Source organism: Harmonia axyridis, chromosome 1 (assembly GCF_914767665.1).
Source record: "Harmonia axyridis chromosome 1, icHarAxyr1.1, whole genome shotgun sequence".
In the NCBI taxonomy this organism is placed as follows: domain Eukaryota; kingdom Metazoa; phylum Arthropoda; class Insecta; order Coleoptera; family Coccinellidae; genus Harmonia; species Harmonia axyridis.
In genome coordinates, this window is record NC_059501.1 from 20278603 (window position 1) to 20291636 (window position 13034).

Genomic DNA, 13034 nt, shown 5'->3' on the forward strand with positions numbered 1-13034 from the left:
AGCGTCTTGTATAGTGAAATGACGAAATAATTATTCTGCTGACAGAAAACACGTTTTCAAGTACTGCTTGCCATATGAATAGTTATTTATAATACAAGTGCAGAAGGCATTGATATTCTTCCACGAGTTCAAAATTCAAAAACGAGCCACGAAGTGGCGAGTTTTGGAATGAACGAGTGGTAGAATGAGCCTTCTGTACGAGTATTATACATTATTTTCTCTAATTCATTGCATTTTCATTGAAATTGATGAAATATTTCCATAAATATAATTTAGTGATTTTTGCATTGAAAAATGTTGGTTGGCAGAACTGATTTCTTTAAGGCAAATTGATGAATTGACAGATAAAGCCGTGGCGGAAAGTTCGGAGTACCAACATAGAATAATGAAATATAACCATGAAAACTGTGCGTTTCTGATATATTCTCGCACGATTTTGTTCTACAAGATGTGGAAGAATGAACGGAATAACCACAGAATTAGAGAAAATATTTTCCGATGATGTATTATCTTCAACAGTAACAACGTTAGAATAGTATATTGTGCAACAAGTGGGGAAAGTCCAACTTTTCTCGAGAGTGTGGCAAACACACGAGCGAGAAATGTATTTTAAACCTCAAAACTTCACATATCGATATAACAGTTGACCTGCCGGAAAAAAATTTCCAAGAAAATTATTTCTTCTCTAGATAATGATTCTGTACTCATTTTGTATACACAGTGTTACTAGATAGTCCATTGAAATAGTTTTACAAAAACAGCTTCATGAACATGAAAGTAGATCATTTACACCAATCGAAGTTTATCAAGGTTGTTCGGACTTGAAGACTTTTCAATTTTATGTTCAATTTGTTAATAAATCGAGCACCTTCAATATGTCAAATCAACAGTGATAGCATTCGTCATGATGAATCAATGGATTTAATTGATTCAACATGCTTTCAAAATACGTTGCATCAACTGTAACTCAACCAAGAAGTTTTTCTATTGATCTTAAAGAAGATGGGTACTACAGATGATATTTCGGAAATACTGTACACCAATTCCAAGGGAATTCTCGACTTCGAACATTGAATATGACTGATGAATACGAGCTCTACAATCATTCAATTGGTGTCTAATATGTATTATATAGGGTGTCCCAAGTTCGAGTTCGGTTCTGCAAAACTGAACCTATTTCTCTACCGATATTCATGAGTTTTTGATATGATCCAGTATTCGATTCTTAAATTATTTTATTCGAATCATTGCTTTCGTCGGAATAGTTTTCAAAATATCAAAAAAAAACTGGAAAAAGAAGGGAAATATGCGTATTCTGTTCTTCATTCTTATTCTCAATATCTGAAGCGTAAACCGTTTTCACATATTTAAAGTTGAAGAATGTGGGAATATTGTGCATCACCTGAATAAAAAAAAAACTACCACAGGGTGTTATCAGAATTAATAGAATAACTTTTGTTTTTAAAATTAAAACCTATTTTTTATGATTGCGTTGAATTCTGCGGAAAAAATAATTATAGTGTTCTAAAATGTTTATGCTTTTGAATTAAATAATTTCTGAGTAATTTAGGTTTTCATGAATTTATGTCATACGTAGAGTTCTCTGCAGAATCCAACGCAATCATAAAAAATAAGGTTTTAATTTGAAAAACAAATGTTATGAACTAATTCTGATAACAATTTTTGGCACAATATTCGAAACATCCTGTGACGGTTTTTTTTTTTAATTCATGATACACCAGTATTTCCACATCCTCCAACTTCAAATATGTGAAAACGGTTTATGCTTAAGATTTTAAGAATAGGGGGGATAACGAACTAAATGCTGACTACTACCCTTTTTTTTCAGTATAACTGAAAGTGTTCAGGCTTCAAGAATATTTTAGCTCGGTAGAGAATATCGAATATTATAATCTCAATTTTCAGTTCTCATATAGAGCCAGTTATCCAGAAACTTCGAATAGAGGCACTCGAACTTGGGACACCCTGTATTGTCAAATATTTGCTCAGAGAAAACCAATAAAAAAAGAATTCTCAACTCCTGAATGGTTTGATACGATAATGAATCCCGATTTTTTTTATTTCAGATCGGATATATTGATTTCATTTGTAACAATTCCCACATTTGTATTCATAGATACAAAAATAGAACAATTAACAACCGCATTCAACCATCTTAGGACCTTACGAAAGGAAAAGTGAATCTTGGGTGACGTTCTGACATTAAACAGATATGATTATTTTAACCCTCTTCAACCTAATCTAGTGTTTTTCCGTTTTCTCCTTCCTCTGTAGTCATCCCAGTGAACAACTTCTAACATCTAAGAAGTAATATGGTTTCTCTTCATCTCACTCTAGGGTTAGTTCGGAACTACACGAGCACGCAGCATCGCGATAGTTTCCTGAGTCACTGGCTCAGTAGGGGACTCAGAATCAGAGCTGGTGGCGAAATTGTACATTTTTTCAACTGCAAGAAAATCGTTCTTCGGTTTGTTGTCGGTGAAGTTGTATTTGGACAAGGTTGGATCGGTGCTGTTCGTGTCATCTGAAAGGAAACAACTTTTTTCAGAGAAATAGATAAAGGTAATAATAATAAAAACAACTTTATGTCCATAGAATATTTAAATACATTGTGGAAAAGGTCCAAGACTCTAACTTAGTGTGAAAATTCGGAGAGACCATAGAAACATCTATCACTTAAAAAAGATTTCAACCTTTTTTTAAATAAGAATGTGGTACCTGAGTTCTCAATTTCGCGACTCAATTCATTGTATGTACACCTTTATTCCTAAATACATACTAAATAAATATGCTGATCGTCGTCATATCCTAAATTTGAATGCAGGAATAATGAAATAATTACGATTGCGAGTATGTTCCTGTTTTTATTATTTGACATAGCTTTTGATTCCATCTCCATGGATGTTCTTGAGGCGAAGCTCGGGTGATACGGTTTCCATGATATCAGTTGGAGCCTTATTAAATTATTTCTGACAAATAGAGTATAGTATATCATGGTGGTAAATCTGTTCGCGGTATTGTCGTCGGTGGAGTTCCGCAGGGTTCACTATTAAGACCTACACTTTTCTGATATTCATCAATTATCTGATTAAATCTTTGATTTCTTGTAACCATACCACGTTGGTGGATAGTTACTTGAGTGTGGTTGATATTGTCTTAGCTTGTTGGGGCTCAGCGGTCTCTTGTTCAGTGGTTTGAACGTAATGAGTTCACCGTGAACCTTTATAAGACCCCTAGAATGCTCTGAAGGCGCAGATCTATAAATTTTACCAGTCTGACGTAATTCTTGATCAATATGGGACATGGGAAGGCCATGTAGATTATATAGCATCCAAAATTTTGGGTAGCATTTTTCTTTTGAGAAATCTCGTTCATGTTTTGCCAGGGTATGCTAACTCTTTTTTTAGTTATACAGTTGCACATCTTCTATGCTGTTTCAAGTTTAGAAAATTCCTCACATGCTAAAAGAATTTTTGATTTGCAGAGAAAGGCGAACAGATTGTTGGCTGGTTTACCATATCGGGCTGATGTGAGTCCGGTCTTCAAAAGCATGAATATTTTGATGTTTCGTTGTCTAGTCGTTCCAAACTGCTTGATGGCGGCAAGATAATCAAGCAATAATCTGTAAAACGAGCTACATGACCATAATACCTGGCGGTCTCTCAGTATCAACATACAGTTTTTGCGACTCAAATCTAGCAGGTACAACTCGAATTATTTCTGTCTTATCCTCATGAATAAATTGCCAGTCAACATAAGGAGCTTACCGATCAATGATTTTTCAAAGATTATGAAAGATTTCCTCATAAGGAGAGCATTTTATAGCGTGGAGGTTCATCTTAACTTCAAATATTTCAGGATGATTTGCCTTATTTAATTTTTGTTCGTTCATGATATATTTGTTATTGGCTGATATTTCTTGATTTCATTAATGTAATTGTGAAAGGAACGAAAAAGTTGTTGTATGTCACTATATTCCATCGGCAGCAATGATCGTATTCTGACTATTGAACAGGGAGAACATATTCAATAGCCAACAATATCACGCGATGTACTACTCCACCGCCTCTTGTGATCATTGAAAGATCGGCTTTCCTCTTATCAAGGGATGGTAGTATGTTGTTGCTATTATGCTAATTAATTCTTTCTCCTTCATGAAGGGAGAAAGTGTGGGTGAGGCCTGTCGCACTAGGAACAGGACTTGATGTTCATATGATGACGTCATAAGTTTAATTTTTAAAATTTCACTAATAAACAAAAAAAACAAAAATAAACCTCCAAGACTTGCCTTAAACTGGCAGATCTCTTTGATCCTTTTTAATACTCTGCATGAACTATACTGGAGAACTCTGGACAGCAAAACAAAATGAAACAAAAAATGATAAATTCCTTAAGTTTCTAATCCGCCAATGTTTGGTAAAATACCAAATTCTTTCACACTACACTGTCGCGAAGTATATCACGAACTTTAGGTAATTATAAACAAAACGATACTATTTTTGCCTAATCTTTCATTATACCGATTGCACTGTCAGCTCGTGATGGAATAAAAAATAATATATTTTTCAAACTCTTAAAATTCGTTCAAAACATATTCTCTTCAAAATATTTATATCTGTATCACAACTTATCTTTTCCGAAACGTTTCTTGGGTTTTTCTTCAACTCCTACACAATAACAACTTCCGCGATCAACTTCTAACTCTTCACTTTAATATCCGTACTTCTATTTTCTTTTTTTTCTATTACCTATCTTCCCGAACCGATGATTTGGCTTAGGGTGACTCATTTCCCCGTCCTCGATGAGCTTTAACAAAACGACTTGGGTTTTTTCCGTAGTTGTCAAGTTTTTCTTTTCCCACGGATCAAATGTTACCACTCATAACTAATTTCTAACACCCTATAAGTTACCCTCTTATCGCCTGTGAACAAACCTAAGTATCGCTTGGCACAAAAAAAGATATTTCCATCAACCTGATCTCACAAATATGTAACTAATAAATTTCGCACTTAGGTATAATAGTCGCCTTCAAGTCTAGTGTCAAGTGCCTGACCTTACATCGTCTTCGAAAAAGGTCTCGTCTACCTACCGCACGATGGCGACGTCCAGACCCAATATTCAGGAATCTAAAATTCTCGATTATTACAGCGAACTACTTTCAATGCCCAATAAATAATAACGGTCTTGTAAAACTAGTAGTCTGAAACGTCTACCTTTACGCTTCATGCTCGTATTGTACGCATAACCATCATGGTATTACGAACCAACATATCGATAAGCAACAATTCTACCTCTGTCAAATTCGTGAAAATAATTATTATTCCTGTCCACCGAACTCAAGGCATTTCACTACGACTAATACTATTTTATGAAGGGCAATAACTGAATATCCCCACATCTCGATTTTTTTCGCCAAACACAAAGAGATAAATTTTATTCCGCAAAAAATTATCAGACATTGTTATTCCAGCATGCTAGAAGAATAGTCGAACGAATCGTTTCTAATGGGTGTAACCCTTCTAATGTTACCACCGTTCACATAGTTCGTAAGTTTTCAATTCGATGTCGAATATACTATACAAAAGTTTCTTCGTAGAAACTAACACTGGCTAGCAAATTCGAGCCTTCTGCACTTTCATTCATACTGTCCGATAAAAATCGGAAAACTAGCCACATGAGTACGTAACTCAATCGGAAGTTTATCCACTTCCCAAACTTCCACATGTGACATCAACTTTCATCCGGAGACGTTTCCAGAATGCATTGGAAGATTATCAGCTGAAAGGGGTCTCATCTGAAAAAGATCTAATTTCACATGAAATCCTTTTCAGATACTCTCGTTTGGCGGTTGTGCGGAAAAACTTTTACCGATTCTGCTCGTCGAGGTTTTTTTTCTGTGATGAAGAATTCTAGATTTTCTCTGGTAATCCAAGGGTGATAGTGTACGAATAGAAATTCCACTAGAAAATCCACAGAATCGTAGCTTTGGCAGGTTGCAGTGAATAAGGTGCATAGAATTAGACCCCAATTACGTCATAAGTATAAAAGCTGAAATTTATAATGGGTGAGCCTCAGTCGATAGTATACCCTGGACTTTTACGTAGAACAAAAGGTACGATTTTATTGAAAATTTGGTTTCCTGGATTGGAACCACTGCTCTATCAATCTGAAATATTTTCAGCCTACGAGGTTGCCGATTATATCAAAAAGTACTAACAACTTCGATATTTCAAATAGAATGATGCCGTTTTTGAGAGATTTTTTTAGATTTCTGACAAACTTTCTGGAAAAAATATGCAATTTATCCTTTGAAGCAATGTATAATTAAGTAAGTAATTTGGTTATAAATCAAAAAACTGAGTGTTACATTTGAAAAAGTTGTTATCTTCCCGGTTAAACCGGAAGTCGAACGAATCTGAAGTTTTTTCCAAGAATTTATCTCTCCCAATAATGCTTCGTGAATCACCCTGTCTTTGTTACTTTGAATCGAATCATTTCTGTGTTTAATTTCAATTCATTTTTGCATTGAACGAAGATGTCAAACTAGAATCAACGACTGTAAGTAGACTCGCGCTATTTTGTCATGATCTTAGGAGCGTCTTTCATCTAGTGCAAATTTTTGCCCACGAAATTGGTCTGGCAATACTGATTATCAATTTCTGGTGATATTATAAACAATATGAAAAGCAGCTGCCTAATTTCAAGACAAGTTTATAGGTTCGATGGAACTCGATTTTATATACTCGCTATCTGCTAAAGCCACGATAATCTGAATTTGATCAAACAATTATTATTAAAGATAATTAAGGCAAAAACTTAACGATTTACAGCTGAAATGATTTCATGTACTTTCTTTGAGTAGATATTTTTTGCATGGACGATCTAACTTACATATTTTATTTCCGTTTCCAAGATCCATGTTGTCAATTTTGTACTTTTGGGTGAGTGCTGCTAGCTGATCTAAAACGGCTTCATCGTCCTCCAGACTTGAGTAGCTGCCAGTTGTGTTATCACCGTTCGATGATCCTTTAGAGCCTTTGTTCTTATCCTTATTCATATTCACCTCAACCTCCTCTTCTTCCACATCCTCTTCCTCCTGAATATCATAATTATCATTATTTTTTTTTGGAAACAAAAATTTTTACAAGAAATTTATTTGTTCTCTAAAAGTTGCTTTAGTGATGACAGCGAATGATGAATAAATTGAGCCAAATTTTTATACCCTTGAATGATTATATTTTTTCCTACAACTGATGCACACTAAACTTCTCCTATAACTGCACAAATTTAAATAATTCAAGTAATGTACCTAATTCAATTCAAAATGGCCTTCGTTGTTAGTATCTGTTCATTTCTTGAGTTTCCATAAAAACGACTTCTCAAAAGCCCAATTTCATTGGTCTATCAAGCGAGGTGTGGGCAAAGTGTCGTGTGGAATAATATTCCTCACAGTATGAGCCATACAAGGTTTTGAAATTGAGTAATCTATGAAGAATACGTTACTTTCCATAGAAGTTGTAGAAAAAGCCCTTTTTTTTGGACTTTCGCCCTTTGTTGCACAATATACTATCATCTATACTCCAATGCGTTGGTACTGAATGGTTTTTCCATTTCGGGCATTCTTCTTGAATTTTTCACTTTGCAGCTCTCAGAAACCTCAAATATTACTCTGACTTTTACCCTTGAGATCGCTACCTTTTCGTGACAATCCCTGTATTGTGACGAAATGATAGATCGATCTGCTGAAGAACGAGCTCTCAAAAAACTTATATCTCAATGATTTGATAATAATAATGGATAATTAATGGATGACTGATCAATTTTATAATTTCCAAGTGGCCATTTTCGCTCTTAGTCCCGAGGAGTAAGCAAAAAAGCTAATTGCGTTTCTGGGAAGTTCCACATCAATATTCAACAGGGAATAATTGATGAATATTGTTGAACTCTGCCATTTATCCTCATTCAGCTTGTACCTCCCAAAGAAACTCGTCAATTCCGATCAAATTACATTAAATTACCCCCCAAAGTGAATGAGTTTGTCAAACGATCATTTTAGAAGCAATAAATTCAATTTGTTTCAGCAACAAATTTGTTTATATTAGGTCACAGTTTGATATTTCATCATATTCGAAGTATAGAACTAGAAAATTAGCTTATTGAAAATGACGTAAGCTCCCTTTATCTGTGATTATTACTCTGTGGTATAACACTATCATAAAATGCTTCTCCTTTAACTCTTCCGCAGTTTCAAGAATAAAATAAAAACTGTTCATTATAAAAGACCATCTTTAATTTTTGAAATTATTGCTCTTATTCAGTTACATCCTGCATGAATCATATATTTTCGTGGAAACGAAAACGAAATTTGATATAAGCGCCATAATGAACGATCAACGAGCAAAAATGAAGTCAAATGCAGGCAATCTCTCAAGAATCCAAAAAGACTGGTCACTTCAAAATCGTCAGTTTTATCTTAAGCTTCTCTAGAATAAATCGGTACAACAGTATTTCTAGACATCTCATTCAAAATTATGCATTGCAGTTTGGCGATCTGTATATTATTTCAGAAATTATAAGTAAAAATCTGAAAATTTCGAGAAAAAAATTGATAAATTTCCCGAGGCTGCAACTTCCTCTGGACGTAAGCTACGCCCCTGAAACCTCAATATGTTTCAGATCGGAACTTGATGTTTGAAAAACGTTTTTATTTGAGTGATCTGTGACGATGATTCAGGAGATATAACGATTTTTAGAGGGAAATTCAATTTTTCCCAAATTTCGGGTTCAAATTTCCCCAAATCCGTGAGCTCTACGAAGAATCGGTGCCAGAATTGACGATCTCTTGGAAAATAGTATATGGTACAACCAGTGGGGAAAGTCCAACTTTTCTCACCAGTGTGGAAGTTTGTGGCACGAGCCTGCGAGTGCCGCAAACACACGAGTGAGAAGAGGAATTTCTCCACATGTTACACACTATATTATTCCTACAATGGTTGGTGCCATAAACTTCCACACTCGTGAGAAGATTTGGACTTTTCTTACTTATTGCACAATATACTATTTCCTTCGACTACACAAATTTAAATAATTCGAGTAATGTACCTAATTCAATTCAAAATGGCCTTCGTAGACAGTATCTGTTTATTTCTTGAGTTTTCATAAAAACGACTTCTCAAAAGCCCAATTTCATTGGTCTACTAAGCGAAGTGCCGTGTAGGATAATATTTTTCACAGTATAAGCAATATACATAGTTTTGAAATTGAGTTAGATATGAAGAATACGCTACTTTCTATAGCAGCTGCAGGAAAAAATATTTTGTTCGGGTTTCCGGTTATTTCCGGTTGAATATCAGGTCTTCTATCATTTTCGAAGAACGTAAATCAATAACACTTGACAGAATCCGTTCAGAGGAAATATAGCTCCTGTTTTTTAATGCTTCTTCAGATTACACGAGGTGAAGTTTATTGCTTGTGCCTCCAACGATTCGAGGACAGGCTCATTTTTCTTATCTTGATCAAAATAAACACATGAAGAAATGAAAAGTGTACAAGCCGATAGATACAAAATGAAGTTACCTCTTGACCATCACTGCTGTCATCACTAGTCGACGATTCCGAATCAGATGAAGAACTCGTTTCACTCTCACTCTCGGTGTCGTTGCTCTCATTCGCCTTCTGAATTTCAGCTGGAATAATGTGTAAAATGAATAAAGAAAAATGCGATATCCATTTTGCATCTTACTCTGTTTTATCTTCTCTATGATGAGCGGGTAAAATTCTTTGGCCGTTGCGTTGTTAGGCTCATACTGTAGAACTGAAAGGAAATAAATCACTAATCAATGCAAAAAATAAACTTATAGAATTGATCAATAAATCAATGACTTACTAACAGTTATCAATGACCAGACTATAGATTTTTTTTGAGATAGATACAAAAATTATCAACAGCAAACAACAAAGCATGTGTAGATTTAATCTCAGTATTAGCAGAGGAAATGTAAACGGCATTGTTCATTTCAACGTATGACAAGAGTACAGATAAAAACTTCAACAAAAACCCTATCTCCCCGTAAAGGTATAGTGATTGGTTTGTCTATTTGTTTACAGAATAAGCTGACATATTTATATTAAAGGGCTTCTTCTTCATCCAAACAAAATCTTTTCTATCCTTTCTCTTTATCAACTTTATAATTAAACCTGAAAACAAAAAAAGAACCAGAAAGGAGTAATAAATGTTAGTTTCCATTATATTGATTTGAAGTTAGAGACCTATTCTAAAAAAGAATCTGAAACTGAATGGATAGCTATCATGACATTTATAAATTGGACAAGTATTCACCAAGTGGTCAATGGTTTCTTCTACACCACACTCACATAGTGGGCTCTCAATAGAATACCATTTGAAGAGCATACTATTGCAACGACCATGACCAGTCATAAGATTTAAAATACACCAAATTTTTCTAGGAAGATTGGAACCTAGAAGTTTCTCTGAAGGATTAACGATTAGACTTTCATTGAAGACATCACAAGAACTCCATTCTGAACGCCAAATTTCCTTGTCACTTCCATTAGATTGAAGGAAAGTATTAATCCATAAAGGTTTGCGTGACTTCAATCTGGTAGTTCTAGAATCTGGGAGGTAAGATACAATTGGAAATAAGTTCGGGTAGAAATTAAAATCTTCCCAAGATTTCTTTACTGCGATTTGTCTACGAATATGCAGAAGTATATTTGATAGCACTTGTAACCAATGTAAAGATGTAGATGTAATAGTTCTACTGTGATTCTCATAGAAACGTCAAGATGTGCATCAATTTTATGTACATGAGCACTATTGAACGAAACAGAACAACAGTATACAGCAGCAGAAAAAACCAAGACCAAAGCTGCCGTTCGAAGACTGCTGGCATCAGCACCACATGAAGAACCAGCTAATTTTTGAAGTATATTTTTCCCCGACTCCAATTTCATACGTAAATTTTCCAAGTGGACCTTGGAATTCAAAGAAGAATCAGACTCATTGGTAAATAATGCAAATGTAAAATAATTTATTGTAGTAGGTATTGGATATTCTGTATTCTGATATTTTGTTTTGTCCCTTCCAATTGCATAGCGCATTGTATACAATGCTCAATGTTAATTTTGGGTGCATTCTGTTACTACATAAATCTAGTCTGCCATTTGGAATGCAATGAACGATTGATCCATTTCCAACCGTTGGACATTCCTTTTTCGTTTTCAATCAAAGGGGCAATTATCATTGTGTTCTTCTATAATTGAATGATAAAACAAAATAGCTTTTTCATAGGCAACTAACATGTGGCCTTTTTGTCGATTCAAAACAAAAAGTGGGACTTATTTTAACTCCCAAGCGAAATACGACGTTTTTAGACTTTTTTAAATCATTGAGACACTAGGATGAAACAAGAATTAAAACATCAATCAATAAGAACCGGACCCAACCAGTAAAAATACACTTGTCCTTAAAAATTCAAATTTATTCGCCAACGTAGTCACCTCAAGGGTGATACACTCTCCAGAGTAATGTACTCCAAGTACTTCAACGATCTCAGTACCGTGCTATAAGTGATATTTGAGAATTTCGTCGGTTTGCACGGCTTTCATCAACTTTTTTTCACTCATCTGACGCTCTTTTTGACCCTGAAGTATATTGATGAAGCCTTGTTTCATCTACGATGTGTTGTTGCTTTAGATCTGCAAAAGCAAAGCTTTCTCATGGACAACTGTTCCAAATGATCATAGCAAAGCCAGTACTGTTTGACATTATAATAGTGAACATTTAAGATTTTGTTCCATATTAACAGAAATTCCATTTTTCAACTTCAACACCCTGCGCCTCTAAAACTAATCATAGGATCGAGTTAGACCCATAGACTTTCTTGTTCAGGAGGTCATATTTAAGATGCATAGAAAACCTGGTGTGTCTACTTATACCTGTAAAACTTTCAAACAAAACGGGCGATTTTTCAGATTTATACCTACTTGATTTCGAGAGATCGCGGTCTGTTTCAGATGGCGCATACATCGTTTACATTTGACATTTCTCTCAATTCTCGACTCTTGTGAACCAAGGGCGTAGATCTTTTTTTTCTTGGGGAGGGATAATCGAAAAAAAATTTTTGACAACTTTTATTCATATCTGTAATGTTAGAAAAAGAAGTTTGATAATGAAGTTTGAACCAAATTACTCGAAATAATTTTTGTTGTTACTAATTCGGTTGTTCTTACCTTATACTGGGTGTTCCCAAATAAGAGTTACGAAGGAAAATGAGAAATTACTTGAATAATTTTGAGAAAAAAGTTTCATGAATATGAGCCCACAAACGCTTTGCTTTCAATATACAGGTTGTTTCTAGTGTGTCGTACAGTTTATCAAATATTTATTAATGTTCGCTACAGATTAGGTAAATAAATACCAAAACTTATAATTAATGCATTCATTGGAGCTTACTAGCTGGATCTTTCTAATAATTTGGATTTTCCTGAGGATTACTAGAGATTTTTTCTCGAAATCGATAGCAGATACGACAAAACTATAACAAACCGAAAAGTATAGTACTGGACCAGTACTACATTTTTCTAAACTAACAGCCATTCACCAAAATAGTTTTGGAGGAAGGAAGCAGGCATCCTTCCAGAAAATATATCACCCTGTAGATTTGCATTCAAAATTAGCATATCACATGGTGAAAACTTTAAACTGGAATATCTATGGCCAATTCATATTAAATATCTTGTGGAGGGAAGGTTATACGAGAAAGAAACTTAAACTTTAACACATGTATCTCAAAACAAAATGTTTGGGGACTCATGTTATAGGACTTCTTTTCTTAAAATGATGTGGAAATCTGTCATTTTCATTTGTATCTCCAATTTAGGAACACCGTGTAATTACCCCCAGGTTCCCCCTATTTCTACGCTCTTGTCATTAACTTTGAGTATAGAACAATAATATTTTATATTCTATGGTCTGTCATTATATTCCATTC

The 13034-nt window shown here is 34.6% G+C and overlaps 1 protein-coding gene across 2 annotated transcripts in view; it reads right to left on the minus strand.

The window, feature by feature from the left end:
• Window positions 1–2159: 2159 nt before the first annotated feature.
• Window positions 2160–13034, minus strand: part of LOC123684399 (dentin sialophosphoprotein) — a 37295-nt gene continuing 26420 nt past the window's right edge. For both annotated transcript variants that reach the window (XM_045623649.1, XM_045623657.1), the window contains exons 4-7: window positions 9764–9835; window positions 9598–9707; window positions 6913–7117; window positions 2160–2545 (exon numbers count right to left, since the gene is read on the minus strand). In XM_045623649.1, the coding sequence (XP_045479605.1) occupies window positions 2361–2545; window positions 6913–7117; window positions 9598–9707; window positions 9764–9835 (572 nt within the window). In that variant the 3' untranslated portion in view covers window positions 2160–2360. The remainder of the gene's footprint in view (window positions 2546–6912; window positions 7118–9597; window positions 9708–9763; window positions 9836–13034) is intronic.